At 46.8% G+C, this 17796-nt stretch overlaps 1 protein-coding gene across 4 annotated transcripts; it reads left to right on the top strand.

The window, feature by feature from the left end:
* The first annotated feature begins 80 nt into the window (after nucleotides 1–80).
* Nucleotides 81–17426, top strand: IMMT (inner membrane mitochondrial protein). Of its 4 annotated transcripts, XM_084286233.1 has the most exons (15): nucleotides 81–218; nucleotides 3626–3702; nucleotides 3986–4175; nucleotides 5150–5270; nucleotides 5943–6023; nucleotides 7082–7183; nucleotides 8278–8414; nucleotides 9118–9221; nucleotides 10292–10427; nucleotides 11501–11630; nucleotides 13241–13255; nucleotides 14496–14719; nucleotides 15481–15612; nucleotides 16023–16152; nucleotides 16481–17426. In XM_084286233.1, the coding sequence occupies exons 1-15, from the start codon at nucleotides 174–176 to the stop codon at nucleotides 17086–17088; spliced, it is 2232 nt and encodes a 743-aa protein (XP_084142359.1). In that variant the 5' UTR covers nucleotides 81–173; the 3' UTR covers nucleotides 17089–17426. The 4 variants fall into 4 exon arrangements, with proteins under 4 accessions (XP_084142359.1, XP_084142361.1, XP_084142360.1 ...); XM_084286235.1 differs by lacking the exon at nucleotides 5943–6023; XM_084286234.1 differs by lacking the exon at nucleotides 13241–13255.
* The last annotated feature ends 370 nt before the right edge of the window (nucleotides 17427–17796 follow it).

Genomic DNA, 17796 nt, shown 5'->3' with positions numbered 1-17796 from the left:
TGCGCGCCTCAGCGCGCCCTCCGCTTCTGATTGGCCGAGCCGCCCGTCACTCTCGCCCCGCCCTGTGGAGAAGGCCCGCCCCTTTCCCCTTTCCCCGCGCATGCTCGCTGCCCGGTTCCCGGCGGTGAGGGGCGGAGGCGGGCGGTGCTGGCGGCGGAGGCGCACGCGGGGCGATGCTGCGGGCGTGGCGGCGGGCGGGCGGCGCGGTGGCCGCGCAGGTGAGCGGGAGGAGGGGGGGAGCGCGGCGAGGCGAGGCGAGGCGGGGGAGCCCCGGGCCGCCCGCCGCGGGGCGTCCTCTGAGCGCCGCTCCGTCGGCTCGCAATGACTCCGCGCGCGCGGGCCGCCATTGGCTGCCGGGCCGCTGAGGGACAGCCGCGGCAGCCAATGAGGCGGCGGGGTGGGCGGGCGCGCGGCTGGGGCGCACTACAAATCCCGGCGTGCAGCGCGCGGGGCTCTGCTTGGAGCTGAGCGGTGTTGCGCGCGCGGGGCATGCTGGGTTTTGTAGTCCGGCGCCTGTCTCCTGTCGGGCGCCGCGGTGCATGCTGGGTGTTGTAGTCCTTCGGGCGCGGGGCCTGCTGCGGGCTCCTGAAGGGGGTCCCTGAGGGGGGCCGGGGCCGCGCTGAGGGGCGGCGGCTGAGAGCGGCGGGGCCCGGCCGGGCAGCACGGGGGGGAGGCGGCCGGGGCTGGGCCTGGGGGGAGCCGGGGAAGGGAGTGACCTTGGGCCGGGGTGCCGGGCTGCCGGGGGGGGTTGTGAGGGGTCTGAGGGGATCCTGAGGGGGTTTGGGGTCTGTGAGGGGATCATGAGAGGATCTGGGGGCTGTGAGGGGGTGTGGGGGGATCTTGAGGGGGTTTGGGGGCTGTGAGGGGTCTGAGGGGGTTGTGAGGGGGTCATGAGAGGATTTGGGGGGTTGTGAGGGGGTGTGAGGGGTCTGAGGGGGTCGTGAGAGGATTTAGGGGGCTGTGAGGGTGTTTGGGGAATGTGAGGGGTCTGACGGGGTCGTGAGGGGGTTATGAGAGGATCTGGGGGGTTGTGTGGAGGTTTGGGGGGTGTGAGGGGTCTGAGAGGTGCCCACAGTCGCTGCCGTCCCCCCTCGTATGCAGTGGTGTGGGTACAAGGCAAGAGAAGGAGCAGGAGGGACGTCAGGGTGAAAAATCCCCCCCGTGTGCTCATTTTCTGGGCCTTTCCCCATCCTCACGCTGCTCTCTCCATGTGGTAGTGTGGTACGAAGCCTTTTTAAAGCAGCCACTCGCTTCTGGAAGACACAAGGGTTTGTAGACGAGGTTTCTGCCTCTACAAACTCCCCAGCTTCTATCTTCAGGCTCAGCCTCACAGTAACACACAAATAAAAGCATCAACCCCCCTTTATATTACATTCTACTCCATTCCAGCTCTGTTACTCTTCCTATCCACATGCTCCGTGGATAAAGTGTGACCCTTTACACCACCCCAGCAGCCGGCGTCTCCTCTGCCAGCTTTATAGGGCCGGGAGAGGTCTGCCCGGGTCATCCGATGCCAGCTGAGGCGAGGGCCTGGGGAAGGTTTGAGCCAGGAGCTGGGAAGACAGCAAGCAGGCTGTGACGTCTGTGTGTCTCTTACATCCCTGTGCACGTGTTCAGCCTCTAAGAGTACGGCCAGGATGACTGTGCGGCTCTGGGGAAGTGGGTATTGTGCTCTGGAGTTTGGAAGCCTGCCTTCAGTCCGTGAGTTTGATGGAAAAACTGCAGACACGGAGATGCCAGGGCGTTCCCTGGAGCTTTTTTATCTGTACCCTTGCAATTTCTCTCCTTACTTTAAAAAATGACTTCTTTTTCTTCATCCCTAGTCACGTTTCTTGATTGCTTGACAAAGGAGGCTTAGTTTGAGCAGCAGAAATGTGTTTGCAGGCAGGTGGGGACCGCCTGAGCGTTCACCTGGTGGGCAAGCTCTCTCAGCACACCGTTTATATTTACATGTACAGGCAGCTGCTGGTCCCCTGGGGTTTCTGCAGCTAAATCCTGTCCCTTTTGGTTGGCAAAAAAAGAAACTGGATGTGAGAAACAAATGTGTTACAGCGCTCCTTCTGTGAGAGATGCGGAATTGTGGCCTCTGGCCTGATCTGAGGTGTGTTAAGGAATTTCTCCCAAGGAGAGACCCACACTGGTGGGGTTCTTTTCCCCAATTGCACAATTGGGACTGAGCTGCCCGCAGTGCCCTGCTGCAGGGCTGGTACTGCCCGCTCGGATCCATACCGAGGGGATTTTTTTTATTGGTCATAAACACCTGCTAATGGTTCAGTGGGGAGATGAGAAACTCCTCCGAATTTTCCCAGTTAGGGCGATGTAGTGGATTTAAGCAAGCTTTTTACAGTGGCAAAAGGCAAGCACTGCAGCTTGAAAAAACTGCTGCTGTGTTTTTTGGAGGGAGTAGTGTATTTTGGTGAGAGGGAAGGAAACCAGAGTGGGTTTCTGCTTATAAAGTGCTGGTGAAGGCTCATTTCCAGGTCACAGTGCCACAGACCCAGAGTTTTGGAAGGGAGTGAAAATTCAGCCTGCGACCCAACCCTGAACACCTTTGTTTTGTCTCCTTGCTTTCTGCTGTAAATGAGAAGATCAGCCAAGGCTTGTGAAGGACTCAGGGGTAAGAAATGCTGCTTTCCTCTCACTGTCCACGCCCTCCTGTTACTAATCAGAGAGTTTTGGCTGACTTTCTGGAAAAAAACAGGAGTTCAGCGTGCCTGCCTCTCTGCGGCTTGGATAAGGATGGGAGCTGACCCCCAAGACGTGTGCTCGTTACGTGTTGCCCTACGCAGACATAAATAAAGAAGGCTCTCTCCTTGGCTCAGGGCTTAGCGAAGCATCCCCTGATCCTTGTTTATGGATTTTGATTTTCATTTTTTAATTTTCTAGTTGCCCTCAGTTGTGGGAAGCGATCCTTTTGGGACTCGTGCACGGATCTCCCCTGGGTCCTGTCTTCCTCTTGTAGCAATTCACGTGTGGAAAAAGAAAAATGGAGGGGGCAGTGCTTCTGCTTGTTCTTGGGATTAGAGTACCTTAACCAGCCTTTCTGGTAAACCTGCTTCTGGGGCTAAAACAGGAGATAAACATCTGGGGTCGTGTCATTTGTGTTAAGTAGAATACGGCGGTTTATCACTCACTCCTCATACGGTAACTTCATTTATATGATAATTGATCTCTGTTTTGATCGAGGTGTTTTTGTAGTTCTTCTAGAGAAAGTCTTGGTGTGGGAGAAGAAATTGTGCCTTCAAAGCAAGGTGTAAGTGTTTAAGCAGCTCTGGTTCTCTGCTGTCACCGCTGAGCTGTGGTGAAGAGAACCCAAACTGATCCAGTTGTGCCACACGGACCGGAGGAAGGGAACATAAATAGTGAAAACAGAAGCAGAAATAACATGGGATGTTTTTTTTTTTTGCTTGTTTTTCCGAAATAACTAATCACTTTTTACGATGCCCCCAAGATGCTCTTGCGAGAAGTCTGTTGTTTGGGGGAGAAAACCCCAACATCGCCGCCTTCCCTTGGAGCCCGTGTGAGGTGGAGACGTGGCGGTGGAGCAGGCTGAGCTGAGACGCGAGCCCAGGTGAGGAGATGCCTCGGAGTGCCCGCTGACTCTTGTCTCCTCTTCTCCTTACAGAGTTGCCGGTGTGGGAGAGCAGCGCTGCGCCCCTCACGAGTGAGCCGAGGATATGCGACCACCTCGGGGGAGTCGGGGTGCGTAGGAGGGTTTTGGGGGGTGGGCTTGAGCCTTCTGTGCCCTCTGCTGAGGGTGAACCTGCTGCTGAAGTCCACATGAGAGCAAACTGGTGGTGGGGGTGGGATTTGTTTGGTTGGTAGCTTTTATTCTCCTGGTTCCTTGTGTTTCTTGCTTGGTTGACTCAGATCTAAACAAATCCTACCGAGGTGAGTGCTGGTCAGAAGGGAGGTTGGGGGTGGTCGCCTTGAACCAAGCTGGGATGCGATTTACGTCATTTTCACTCTTTCCCATCCCCAACAGTGTTTCTGTAGGCAAAATTATCGGTGCCAGTGTCTTGTTTGTGGGTGGAGGAGTAGGGGGAACCGTCCTGTACGCCAGCTATGACACGCAGTTCCGGGAGAACGTAGAGAAAGCCATCCCCTACTCCGACAAACTCTTCGAGATGGCTCTTGGTCCCGCACCTTACAGCGCGCCGATGCCAAAGAAACCGGTGAGCGTTTCCCCCCCAGCACGCTTCATTCCTGGAATTTAAGTAATTTCACCGTGGCTGGAGGTTTAGTGTAGTTAGTGAGATTGTAGGATTAGAAAATTTCCATTCTGAGCTGAACTTACTTCGAAGAGATCTGAGAACTTCTTGGATCAATAAAGCTTTGAATGGTGTGGTACTGTGTGTGAGTGTCACAGTCTGAAGTCCTAGTGATGTGACCCTGCAAATGGAAAACCTGATACTGCCCTCAGCACCGCACTGGAAATGGAATCTGGAGGTTTCTCTCTTACTGCATCTGAAGGAAAACACTCCCTGCTTAAACAAGAATGCTGAAAGACTCCTCTGGCTGTGGCTTTTTGGAGCTATCAGAAGCTTTTTGACCTTCGGGAAACCCAAAATATTTTGAATTTAAGAAAGCTGTCCTAAACAAATAGCACATCAGTTAACCAAAACTGCCTCTCTTCTGTTTTCAGCTGCAGGCACTTGTGGTAAGCTCCTGCTGCCTCCCAAGCACTGAGTAGCTCTTGCACAAAACAGACTGGTCAGACTAAAATCATCATCTGCCTAGTAAACGCTCCAATTCAGATGTTTTCATTATTACCTTGTGGCTTTATGTGATGGATACTAAAGAATTAATATCATAAAGCCTTGCAATGATTTACACTTCAGTTAGTGCTCATCTGTCCTAAAAACTAGCATCCAGGCCCTTTCACAGAGCAGTCAGTGAGGCCATTCTGTCAAACCCACACCATGCCTGTAGCATCTTCGGCCACGACTCTGTTCTGTAAAGATTCCTTCTAAATTAAAAATTAAGGCAGGCAATTACATGGCCTTGCTGCTGTTTTCATGCTGTAGTTTGAAGTTTAGGTTTGTGATTCAGTTGTCTAGACATGGAAATGTTCTTCTGTGTTTTAATGGAGTTGGTGACACGCAGGCTCCTTGAAAACTGGTGATATTTCTTCTTTTTGCTTTTCAAGATCCAGCAAGGTCCCCTGAAGATCTCCTCTGTAGCAGAAGTAATGAAAGAATCTAAACAGCCTGTTACCAAATCCCCGATAAGCAAACCAGAAGCTGTTCCTCCTGCAGAGGAAAAAGAAGGTAACCTTACACAGTGTCACACAGAGGGAAACAAAGGAGCTCACGTTCTCTTGTTCTGTACACCCCATAGCAGATTAAAATAGTCTTTTGGAGTGGTTGAAGATGAATATGTTAGAATTTCTTCAAATTAATATTTTCAAATTTCTTCAATATCTTTCTTCAATATATTTCTTCAATTTTTTCAAATATCTTCAAATTTCTTCTCAGCCGTAAGAATATTTGTCTAAAAAGGCTTAAACTATTTTTGCTGAGTTTTTATGAAGTTCATTTACACTAGAATATTTGGATTTTAATATAAATAATGACTGTCCTGCATAGTTTTGGGTGTGAGACCCACCAGGAAGAACACTTTGGGTGCTGGACTTGGAGAGGATTTCTCTCTCCCTGTTAAGCAAATACAAGAAACTTCAGTTAGGATAACTGCTGGGCTGCTTTTAAAGCAGGATCAAATGGAATCGGTTTAGAGAGGAGCAGTTGGCCTCTTTGTTCCTTCATCTGCCACGTCGAGTGAAGTTCTGTGTGCATGTGTAATACTGAATGCTGTCTGTCCAGAATAAAGTAATGCGAATGTCCAACTAATGTTTTAACAGAGGAAAAAGAGTCTTTATCTCCCTGTACTCATGTTGAGCACGTGCATACTAACTGTTGGAGTTCTGTAACTGTACTTAACAGCAGGCACAGCTGCAGCACAGATCATCTCTGCAACAGGCGTGGCCGTGTCGGTGCCAGCTCCGGGGATACAGCCTGAAGAAGGTGAAAAAGAGCATACAAACGCAACAAAGAAAGCCCAAATTTTACATCTTCAAGTGCATAAATTCTTATTCCTGTGTTGGTATTTGTCATTTGTGAAGGCGCTATTCTTTGTGCCTTTTGCAGAAGAACTCGCATCGTGTTAACAGGTTTTTAGCATACCGAGACAGTGGGATTGATAGCTGGGGCAGGGACAGGGATGGATGTAGGAAGAAAGCCTGCCTTTGTGCTGGGCTGGAACGTGCACAGTCCAGTTTGCCTCTGCTGCTTGTGGCTTTCTGACTGTGGTTCAGAAAAGCTTGTCTGTGCAGGGCTAAGTGAAGCAACTTCATTTACTGCTTAACTGAACAGGAAACACTAGTTTCTCTCTGGGCTATTTCAGATGGGGGCATATTAATTTATTTCCCTATTAACAAGCCATTTCATAAACTTACGCAAGCAAGAAGTGAATAAATTCTTCATTTAACATCAACATTATTAAAACGTAACCCCATTTTTTTTAGATGCAGCCCAAGTCTGAGATCTGGGTTCTCTCCTCAGTGTACAGGCAGACTTAGAGAGAATTAGCTCGATGTTAATTCCTGTTTTGGAGAGTAACAACATTTTAAGCAGCCTTAGGCTAAGGCATTGAGTATAATCTTGACTCACCGTGGCCCTCTCCCTAACCTGCTTTACATTGGCTGAACTCTCCAAGCGTGCCAAAGGGGAGATGAAAAAAACATGGAGAGAGATTTACTGAAACCTTAAACTTGGCTCCATTTTAATTCTTGCTTTGCGTTTGAATTTTGTGTATCTTTGTAACTAGACAACGTACAATCTACAGATGCATGTGAGGTATCCATGCTTCTGCCTTTAATTTTAAGAAGCTTTGTGCCAGTCCTTTGCAATTACAAGTATAAAAAAGCTTGAGGTAGTTTTGGCATAGCTTCATGCAGAAGTCAGATTTATAAAATGATACTAACTCTGCAAATTGATTTTTGAAAATAAAGTTACTTCCCTACAAGTAACCCAAATAGTAATTTGGACTCTCCAATGAAAGAGTTTTACTCTCTGCTTTGTAGGTAAAGAACACGAAGTTTCCCATGCTATAAAGGAACGCTCACCAGAAGAAGTTGCGGCCCGCCTTGCCCAGCAAGACAAGGAGGAACAAGAGAAGATATCGGGTGAGTCCTTACCATCACTTTTCCTGTGCATGTTGTACAGGACGAAAGGATCGTTGGACTCTGTTGGCTTATGCAGCTGTCTTTAACCTGTGTTGTGCTGGTGAAGAATGCTCCACCCACTCACAAATAACTGATGATCAGACAATAACGAAAAAAATAAATGGGGTGGAACAAACTTCTGAGCTCTTTGGTCTGACCTTGGGGAGCTCAGGCAGTCTGCTCAGGGCCTTCTCCCCTGGGGCTTTGAAACTCTCCAAGGGTAGAGAGAGATTGTCCCACCTCTCTGAACATCTCTGCCAGTACTATTTATGGTGGAGAGCTTGTTGCATATAATTAATTTCTGTTGTTTCCACTTTAATTATTGCCTCTTACCCTTTCTCTAGGCACCTCTGAGAAGTCTGTTTCTATTATTTTCTGTAATCCCTCTATATTTTCCTCTTAGACTTCTCTTCTTCAGGCTAGAATAAGACCTCTCCAGTCCCCTCACCATCATAGTGGTTCTCTGTTGTTATCTCCCTGCTGAGAATCTCAGAAAGGGACGGAGTGTTCCACATGTGGTCTTGTAAATGCTGGGTAGAGGTAGACCATTCCTTTGTTTGATCTGTGTCACGACCTGTTGTTTGATGCAGCCATGCTGATTTGGTTCCTGCTTGAATAATTAGTAGGTCGTTTGGGCTTGTATCCCGATAGGAGTGGATGGTTGCCTCCATCACCTTCTGGGCTGGGAGGAGTAACTTTGTGGCTGGAATATATCTTCCTTGGGGAAGACAGGAATATTTATTTGTTTCCTCTTGATAACCACTGCAGAAAGTAAAGAGGGAAAACTTCTTCTGGACTAAATGCACCCCTCTGCAAACGCGTGGTAAAGGTCTTCCACTGAGTTGTCCTACTGCTCTAAGCACAGTCCTAATTTTCTGAATTAGGAATATGTTCTAGTGGCATTTCTTCTTCCATAGGCTGCAGTGTAGTTTCCAAACTGACTTTTGGGTCACAGAAAACAATGTGAGGAGACATTTGAGGAGATGTAGAGGATGTAATGTGTCGCTTTACTAATTAGAGGTTAATTCCGTTCATTCATTTTTTTTTTTTTTCAGCCCTTGCAGCAACATTAGAAGGAGCCCTGAGCTCTACAGCTCGTGTAACTCTCCAGGCGATTACAGCACAGGAATCTGCTGTGCAAGCAGTGAATGCCCACTTACAGATACTGAAGGAGGCAATGGACAATTCTGAGGTAAGTTGGACAAAGGGGTACTTTGTATATTCTACTCAGCAAAACTTGCCATCTCACAATTAAAGTTGGAAGCTTTTCATGCACTGGCTTAACGTTTATCACAGTTTTAACTCATCTTTCCACTTCTGAAATGTGTAGTTTAATAATAAAATGCTTCTGAGTTTGACTTTTTTTCCCCTCCAACTCATTAATTCCACTTTGGCGAGTAGAAAAGTTCAAGTGATGCTGCTGGTCTTCACAGGTAATGCAGAGAGTATAAGTGAGTGGTTCATCCAATGAGCTGGGCCTTACAGACAACTAAAGTGAATTCTGTGCTGAGTAAAACAAATGCCTTAAGAGTTTGTTCTTTAGCTTGATACTTAAATGTCCTGTATTACTTTAAAATTGCTTTTCAGTGTCATACATACAGAGATTTGCCCCAGAATGTTGTGGCACCATACTATGATCCTCACACATGCCTTGCTGTGTGTACAAATATCTGTTGCTCAGGTGGAACAAAATGTTAAGGATCAAACAACACAACATAAAACATTGAAAGGAAGAAGTTCTTAAAGCTTCCAGATACGTTGTTGGTAAAACAAAAGCATGTTGGTCAGCCCGAGTGGAATGAATGTAACAAAATGAATCTGTACAGACTGTTATTTCCTGGGTAACTTTATTGTAGCGATTGTGATAACCCTAAGGAAAAATCTGTGCTTCTTAGGCTGCTGGGGAGAAAAAATCCGCTCAGTGGCGCACTCTGGAGGAAGCACTGAAAGATCGGAGGAGAGCAGTGGATGAAGCCGCTGATGCCCTTCTGAAAGCCAAGTATGTTCCTGGCTTTAAGACTCTTAGTGGTAAGGTGACGCCACCCATGAGGGCTGGCAGGCATTAGATGGGTTTGGGGACCGTTTGTAAGGCTAGATTTTTCTTAGATATGTGGTTAATGAAAAGTTGAATTCTGAAACAGCCTGCTCATAACGTCAGGTTCTGAATAAATTGCGGTGGTGTGCACTGAGTCTGGTGTGCAGGCTCATCACCTAGTGACTGTAACAGCAAAAGTAAGCTGATGGACAAAAACGTCTCCAAGTTGTTTCTGTAATGAGGGTAGAAATAAATTTGGAAGCTCTTCAGTGCTTCTGAGGCTGAGGGGGCAATGGGAGGAAGAGGGGAACGTCCGTGAAGTCGCACAGTTGGTAAGCTACAAACTCCTCTTACCCTGGAAGTTGCTGTGCTGACTGGGAATGGGTAGGAGGGGTAACTGGGGGTTGCAAAGAGTAAAACCAAGCTAGCCAAAACCCCAGATATGCTAAAATATTATTGATAACCAAAACTGTAGGTGCTCAAAGGTTATTGTTAGCTTTAAGACTGTCTGTCTACTGGATGCCTCCACTTCCAACGAGTTATTTATTTTAAAAAGCTTGCTCCTTGCTCCAGTGAGGTTATTAGAAATGTCTGTTGGTTTGAATGGATTTGGAAAAAGAACGCTTGTTCCTTGACTTCCTAGAGGAAAATGGTTCTCAATTACCAACAAAAAAAAAAAATCTTTTACAGAGCTCCATAAATACATATATAGAGAGAGAGCTCTGTAGAGCTCTTTTACAGAGCTCTACAAATTTTCTCCATCCTCATTTATCTCTACCAGTCACCAAGTTGTGATTTTACCATACATAACTCTCATTTTATGTGGAATGGAGCCACTGACATCTCTAGGCTTCAGGCTGCAGAAGAAAATCTTTAATCTCAGCATTTTTGGTGTAGAGCCGGTAGATGGGAAATGTCATTGGAGTTACCAGGTGGCTTTTTCTATAAATACAGATGGTGTCAAGTAAACTTTTCTCTGGGGTTATGTTGTAAGACCTGTACATGTTATAATTAGCAGCTGCTTTTATTTTCAGAGAAGAGCTAGAGAAGACAAAAGGTGTAATTGAGAACGCCAAGAAGTCTCAGATCGCAGGAGCCAAACCTCACATTACTGCTGCAGAAGAAAATCTTCATCATATGATTGTCGACTTGGACAACGTGGTGAAAAAGGTAATGCTTCCACACGCTGTTTTTAATCACCATTAGAATGACAACTACTTGGCAGCTTGTGCAGAATTCCCTTTCCAAAGTCCTCTGTAGTAGATTAAATACTTTTAGTTTGAGTTCTGGCGTGTTTTTTTTTTGTTTTTGTTTTTGTTTTTTTTTTTAGCTATGGTCAGTCCTTGATCTGATTATACTACCAGTATATAGTCCTGACAAAGACTTTGTGAGAAAAACCTGGTCTCTGTCCTGAAAATCTCCAGGCAGCTTGATTGGAGCCATGCTTTCTTTGGGCAACTTGTAGCTCTTCCTGTCTGATGTTGAGTGGAATTGTGAAAGATTCAGACAAAACACTAAACGTGTGGCATGATGTGGTGTGCCTTCCACGAGGTGTTTTCATGTTCTGCTGCTGGCAGCTCCTCTTTGGCATGAGAAACTTAAGAGTCACTGAGTGCTGCTTTTTAACCTTGAAAGGAAACTTTGGAAGCTCTGATAAAAGACACACCTCTGTAATCGCGGGGCTGGGGAGGAGTGTGTGCTAATGGCGTTGTGGGTAAATTACAGCTCAGAAGACGGGAAGAAAAGGTGAAATTTGGCTCCCTTTGCAGGCCAGCTCCTGCACAGGGAGACAAATTCCAATTCCATTCCTCGGGTATAATTTTGGTGGTGAATTTATCTGAATAGCAGGAGCATCAGGAATTAGTGAGAGGAGGGCAGCTCTCTTAGGAGTAACTTGCTAGGCAAGGCAACAAGTGTTCGGTAATGGAAGAAAAGAGCTGCACATCTTTAAAGATAAATTCAGCATTTAAGATGCTGCTTTGATGCTGTCTAGGCTACAGGCTGACTGTGCTGTTACAGTGTGTGTGTGAAAGGAAATGGAGTTGTGTAGCTCAAGCAAATAATGATTGTACACAAGAGGTTTGATAGCACAGGCTGGTTTTTCTTTTCCCCAGGCGTGTTTGTTTTAGTTGGGCTGGAAGATAAAGATCTCTGCCACTAACTCAGGGCCCAGTCTTAAATTACGTCTCTCTGTTTTTGATATTAGCCTTGAAAAATAAACTAATTCATTTTGTTTGTTGCAGGTTCAGGCAGCGCAGTCCGAGGCCAAGATAGTAGCTCAGTATCACGAGCTTGTGGCTACAGCTCGAGAGGAGTTTCAGCGAGAGCTCGACAGCATCACTCCGGATGTCCAGCCTGGCTGGAAGGGGCTGAGTAAGTCTGGCACTGCGGCGGTGCTCCTGGCTGGTTGCCTTGACCTTGTAGTGCTTCTGTAGTCCTGCCTGCTGGACTGAGCGTTCAGCGTCATTTTTTCCTCTGGTTTTGTTGAAAATGAGTTCACAGAAGGAGTAGGCTAAAGCAGGTGTTAGGGCATCGGTGCCTTCTGGCTCCTGCATGACACGGAGTGCTGATGTGGTGTGCTTGTTTCAAAGTTAGGCAGGGTGTGTTCTCGTTTTGTTTCATTTTTGTAATCCATGCACTGTATTTTATCAGTTATACCCTTGTGAGAAGGGAGGCAATACCTACACACAGTGAAGTCAGCACAGCCTGTCACATGCTCTGCTTGATTTAAGAAACAGCCCCGGTCGCTCCAGATTTGGATCAAATGTGTGTTCCTGTCTGATCAAGTATTTCTCTGGTTGATTCTGTTATAAGTATTCTCATAGACTGTTATAGCAGAGAAGCAAAGAGCTCCCTGAATTTTTCTAGGTCATTACTGGAACGATAAACTAAAAGAGAGATTTACAGTTCTTTACATACCCTACATGTACATACCCCAGGGTGTTATTTCTAAGTGAAATTGACACAGGAACTAATCCCAAAGCTACTCCTACAGTTCTTTGCCTGGGATCTGACATCTCACACACTCATATTTTTGAGGTGCTTGGGTTTTTTCAACTTGAGCTCTTTTCTGCTTTCCTTACAGCAGAAAAAAGAGAAATGTGATTTAAAGGTGTAGTTAGAATCTCCCTCTCTTACAAGAGGGATAAATGTATTACTTTGGGTTGTTGGAAGGTTCACGTGCCGCAGAGTTTTAACAGAAAATGTACTGAATGATCTCACATGTTTCTAGTTGCAGTGTTTAGAAGGACCGTGTCTGAGTTACAGTTCGTTTCCCTCTAGTTATAATACGGTTTGTTTGTAAAATCATCTCTGGAAAGGTCCTTTTGTTTTGTTTGCTTGTTTTTTAAAGTTGGGAAAACATTTTTAGATTAACGAGCTGTTTGCAGTTGCTGTGCTGGCTTACACGTGTAGTCTTTTGGGGTATTAGTTCCGAAGAAAAGTTGATTTTGGCACCCTGGAGGTGGAGCTGCCATTCAGGCTAAAGGGCGAATGAACGTCCTGGTTTTGTGCTCGCTGCGCTTCGGTGGGTGCAGAGGGAGCCTCATGGTAGCTTCCAAGCATTCAGTGTCATACTGCCGTGACCCACTGAAGTACACGGGACTGAGTTTTTGGCAACTCTCCCTGCTGCTTGGGAATTTGGTTCTTCCCAACTGCTTCTAAGAACCTGGAAACATCAAACTAAAACTTTCAGTGTCCTTTGCACTTCTCTGCTCCCACCTCGTATTCCTTGCTTTGGCTAAACGTAAAGGTTAACCTGGGGGTTCCCAAAGGTGGGGGTAGTGACTGGGATGTTTTGGGCTACATCTTGCTTGTAATGTGGAGAGACTTCTAGCGTCAGCATGCTGTTCTTTTACATTCCTGAAGACTTGGACTCAAAACTAAGATAGATGCAAAGCTGTTTTCAATTTTTCTTTTGCACGACTGACTTGCAGTAGTGAACGTGCATTAACTTTTCCAACCTCTCCTCTTTCTGTTTGCAGAGATAACTGATTTAGGTGAGTTCCTCTAACTTCTTATGGTCTTGTGAATGTCATCTCTTTTCTCTTCGTCCTTTTTTATGTGTGGTACACCACTGTAAATGACATGCAATACCAACAGAGGTGAAATGTTGCATTCCTAAAATATTCCATGACTGAGTTATGCTTTGGGATCCCTTCCACTTGTGTTGCATGTGCTGCTTGAACCACAATCTCTTTGTCTAACAGCGCTTGCTTGCCAGGGGAGTGGGATTGTTGGCTTCTGAAAACCAAGCTTGTTTTCTCATTGCAAATTTAAGCTGTTCGGTAGCTGCTGCTGAGATTCCAGTGAGAAACAGAAACTTTGATCAGTTCTAATGAAGCTACGTGACGGGGTTTTTCCTCAAGTAGGCCCAGCTTGCAGTGCTCCTGGCTTGTGTGAGGTGCTGGATGCGCCAGCTCCTGCTGATACTGCTAAAATGCCCAGGTACTTCGTGTGCTTGAAAAGCCACGTGGGGCACTCTGAGCTGGGTCACCAAAAATGGTTGGTTTAATTTGAATTTAATCATGATTGATTAACTCTTTGATTCTGAAGATTTTTTTTCTCTTTGGAAAGAAACCTAATGTAAAGCTTGAGTGCAGTAAAGCCCAGCTCTGTTTTAATAGCAGTGATTTCAGTGACTGAGCTCCTTAGTGCTGCTGGTTTTCCTAGAAGAAAAGTATCAAACTTCTTCACAGATCAACTTCTAGTTATGAGCACTACTGCTCTTTGAATAGCCAAACCTGAAAGATACAAACTCGGATAACACAGCTGGTTGTGAACAGTTGGCCCGGAGGACTGTTGAAGAAAGATCCTTGTTTTGGCTCTCACTGTGCCTTCAGATGTTCACAGGATCCCATTTCTGTGAGCTTGTACCCAGCTAGCCCTACCAGTCAGCACGGGGGTTTTACAGATCCTGCTGTTCTGTGTGCTGTTGGAGGGAAACACACGGTGATGTAAAGACCAAGAAAATGACAGAGTTGTCAACAGTCTCCTCTAATTGTAATTACAGGAGTATAAATCATAGGTGAGAATGATTTCAAAGAAATGAAGGTCGTTTCTTTCCTGCTTATATTTGATTTGGTTCAGAAAGGAACATTGGCTGGGCATTAGCACTAGTGAAGGGCTTGAAGTGCTCAGAAACCTCATTAAAACGTGTTCCCATTTCATAAAAACCACGTGTGGAGCCTTAGGTGGCCGTTTCTCACAGCCCTGCCTAACGCCCTGTGTTTTCTTCAGCCGGGCAGCTGTCGACGGACGACCTGAATTCTCTGATCGCACACGCCCACCGGCGCATTGACCAGCTGAACAAGGAGCTGGCCGAGCAGCGGGTGAGGGAACAGCAGCACATCGAGCTGGCCCTGGAGAAGCAGAAACTGGAAGACAAAAAGGCACTCGAGGCAGCTGTGGCCAAAGCGCTGGAGCACCACAAAAGTGAGATCGAGATCGAACAGGAGAAGAAGGTAAAGTGGCATAACCCACATGTTTCAATCTCCAGTGCAAAAAGAATGTAGAAGAGTTAGGGAAGGTGCACGGGAGGGCAACCAGGGTGTTGTGGACTATGAGAGACTTGAGATAGGAGCCCTCTGGAAAAGAGATTTTCCAGAAACTTTTCCATGGAAAAGAGATTTTGAGCAGGAAAACTTCAAATTTAGAATGGTGGAGTTGTACAGTAAACCAGGGAATTACTTTTGGTTTTCACATTACTAAGGATTTCACTACAGCCTATTACTTCTGACTGCTGTTGCTTTAACACTGTCATCTTCGTACCATCATCTTTGCATTTAGGGGAAGGCTGGAAATGGCACAATCCTTATTAAAAAAAAAAAAATAAATCATAAACATGAAAGTGCTTCAGGTGCTTCTAATTAAACCTGCAGCATACATCTTGTGCTAGCTTGCACTCTCCACAGTGGATAAATGTTTTTATAGATCAGGGAAAATGAAAGGGTATTACAACTTCATGCTGTAATGCTGTTAAACAATGTAATATAGGGAAAAGGGAAGGCATGTTTTGTTTAGAAGCTGATTTATAAATGTCAGTGCTTAGTTTGTCGCTTTACTGTATTTTTTGTGTAATATTTTGATACCAGCATGTACACCAGGTATTGGCACTGGGGAGTGTGTGGTGGTTCTACTCCAGGTGAGCCCTGATGGCTGATAATCAGCGTGTGATGGGCGGTTGAAAGGCGTGGTGTAATTCCAGCTGCTCGCTTGTGTGCAGGTTGAAGAAGTCCGAGAGGTGATGGAGAGCGAAATGAGGACCCAGCTGCGGCGGCAGGCTGCTGCCCACACCGACCATCTGAGAGATGTTCTTAAGATCCAGGAACAGGAGCTGAAGGTGGAGTTTGAGCAGGTAAGGGGGAGAGGCCTCAAGGAACGGGGTAGATTTGGTTTGCTGCTGCTGTTGAAGCCTTGACAAGCATGAACTTTGCAGGGTGAGAGTCGTGAATCATCTCCTAGAAGACTGAAAATGGGGCTAGGGAGGGGAGCCTTTCTATCTTGTATAGGTGAATGAGAACTTGAATACAGAGGTCTTATTCTGAGTTGTCTTAAAAGCTTCTACTTTAGGTGAGAAGCTTGTGAGGATTAAAGATGCAGAAACTGTTAATTTCACCCTAATAAGGCTTCTTACTGGTATGATGTATTTACCACATACATGGTCTCCAGCACGGACAAAAAAAAAAAACTATGGCAACATTTCTTAAAAAGCTGAATACAGTTCAGCAGCTGTTACTGGCCTGCTGATAAATGTTTCTATTTCAGAACTTATCGGAGAAGCTCAGCGAGCAAGAAATGCAATTCAGACGCCTTACTCAGGAACAGCTCGACAACTTCACCTTGGACATCAACACTGCCTACGCCAGGCTGAAGGGGATTGAGCAAGCAGTTGAGAGTGAGCATTGGCACTGAAATTGCATCTCGTTAAGGACTAGAGTCAAGATCCCTCAGGCCTATTACCAAATCTGGTGCCTAAACACAGGATTAGATGTAGCCTGTGGGCCGTGGGTTGTTACAGCTGAGTACCCAATGCCTGCCAGAGCTGGTCCTGCTGAAAGCTGCCCTAGGGCTCTGTGTGCAGGGACCTGGAGCATGGAACTGGCTTGCTGAGAGCACAAAGGGCAAGGGGGTGGCTGTTTCTGAGGGTTTAGAGGGATGGCTTTTGGTGCAAACACTTTCCTGTTACTTTTCCTGTGTGCATGAGTCCCCTTGTTATTTTGCAGGCCACGCGGTAGCAGAAGAGGAGGCCAGGAAGGCCCACCAGCTGTGGCTTTCCGTGGAAGCGCTCAAATACTGCATGAGAACAGCTTCAGGGGACAGTCCCACAGAGCCCCTGGAGAGCGCCGTGAAGGCCATCAAGGCCAGCTGCTCCGACAACGCCTTCACAGAAGCCTTAACAGCAGCTCTGCCCCAGGAGTCCCTGACACGAGGGGTGTACAGCGAGGAGGCCCTCCGAGCGCGCTTCTACACCGTGCAGAAACTGGCCAAGAGAGTGGCTATGATCGATGAAACCAGGAACAGCTTGTACCAGTACTTCCTCTCTTACCTGCAGTCGCTTCTCCTGTTTCACCCCCAGCAAATGAAGCCGCCCGCTGAGCTCAGCCCCGACGACCTGGATACGTTCAAGTTACTGTCCTACGCTTCCTACTGCATCGAGCACGGAGACCTGGAGCTGGCAGCCAAGTTTGTCAACCAGCTGAAGGGAGAGTCCAGGAGAGTGGCGCACGACTGGCTGACCGAAGCTCGGATGACCCTGGAAACGAAACAGATCGTGGATATCCTGACTGCGTACGCCAGCGCTGTGGGGTTAGGGACAACTCAGGTGCAGTGAGCTAGGATGGGCGCTTCAGAGGCAGTTGGGCACTTGTTGGTGCTGCAGGGAAATCCACTGATCGCCTGAGGGGTGCAAACCAAGCAGCTGGCGGGGGCGTGAAATCCAAGCACGGGTACTGCCCTGTTTCTTTGCACTGTATTTAACTTCACCACCTGTTGTACTTGTATTGGGTTGAGTTATCGTGACAACCAACTTCAGGAAGCTTCTCTACAATTTGTGTTAACAATTTTGTTTCCCCGTCTTACCAAGCCAGCTCGTGATCCAACCAAAATGATGTTTGTAACCTCCCGATGATTTGCCACATTGTCAGCTGAATAAAACCAGACTTCAACCACCTCCCTCCTGCTCTTGTTTCCTGTTTAATATCAAATACAACGTACAACAGCCTTTTTGCATAACCTGTGGAAGGCAGAATTTACCCTCTGTACTTGTTCTGTTCACAAAGAGTAAGAATTCACTGATGAAATCAATTCCGATTGGTACAGCTGTAAATAAAACATTTACAAGCACAGGTTTAAGCAGACAAAAATTTAGTGTCAGAGCATGCATTATGGTGTCCCCTTCCTGGCACAGGGCCTGTTCACCTCCTGAAGTAAACGCTGCCTTTGCCCAGCTTTGCTGCAAATCTTACTAGAACGTGAGCAGCACCTTACTTTGAGCCCTTAAGCTGGAGCTGTGCCTGCAGCAGCTGCTGTGTCCCAAGCT

Source organism: Netta rufina (genome assembly GCF_964035555.1).
Source record: "Netta rufina genome assembly, chromosome: 4".
NCBI classification, from domain to species: domain Eukaryota; kingdom Metazoa; phylum Chordata; class Aves; order Anseriformes; family Anatidae; genus Netta; species Netta rufina.
The sequence above is the reverse complement of the archived record's forward strand: the minus strand, read 5'-3'. Positions and strand labels throughout refer to the sequence as shown.

Coding starts and splice junctions, on each gene's coding strand:
- IMMT (XM_084286233.1), top strand. CDS start 174: ATGCTGCGGGCGTGGCGGCGGGCGGGCGGCGCGGTGGCCGCGCAG. Junction 7,184..8,277: donor GGAACAAGAGAAGATATCGG/GTGAGTCCTTAC, acceptor TTTTTTTTTCAG/CCCTTGCAGCAACATTAGAA. Junction 15,613..16,022: donor TGAAGGTGGAGTTTGAGCAG/GTAAGGGGGAGA, acceptor TTTCTATTTCAG/AACTTATCGGAGAAGCTCAG.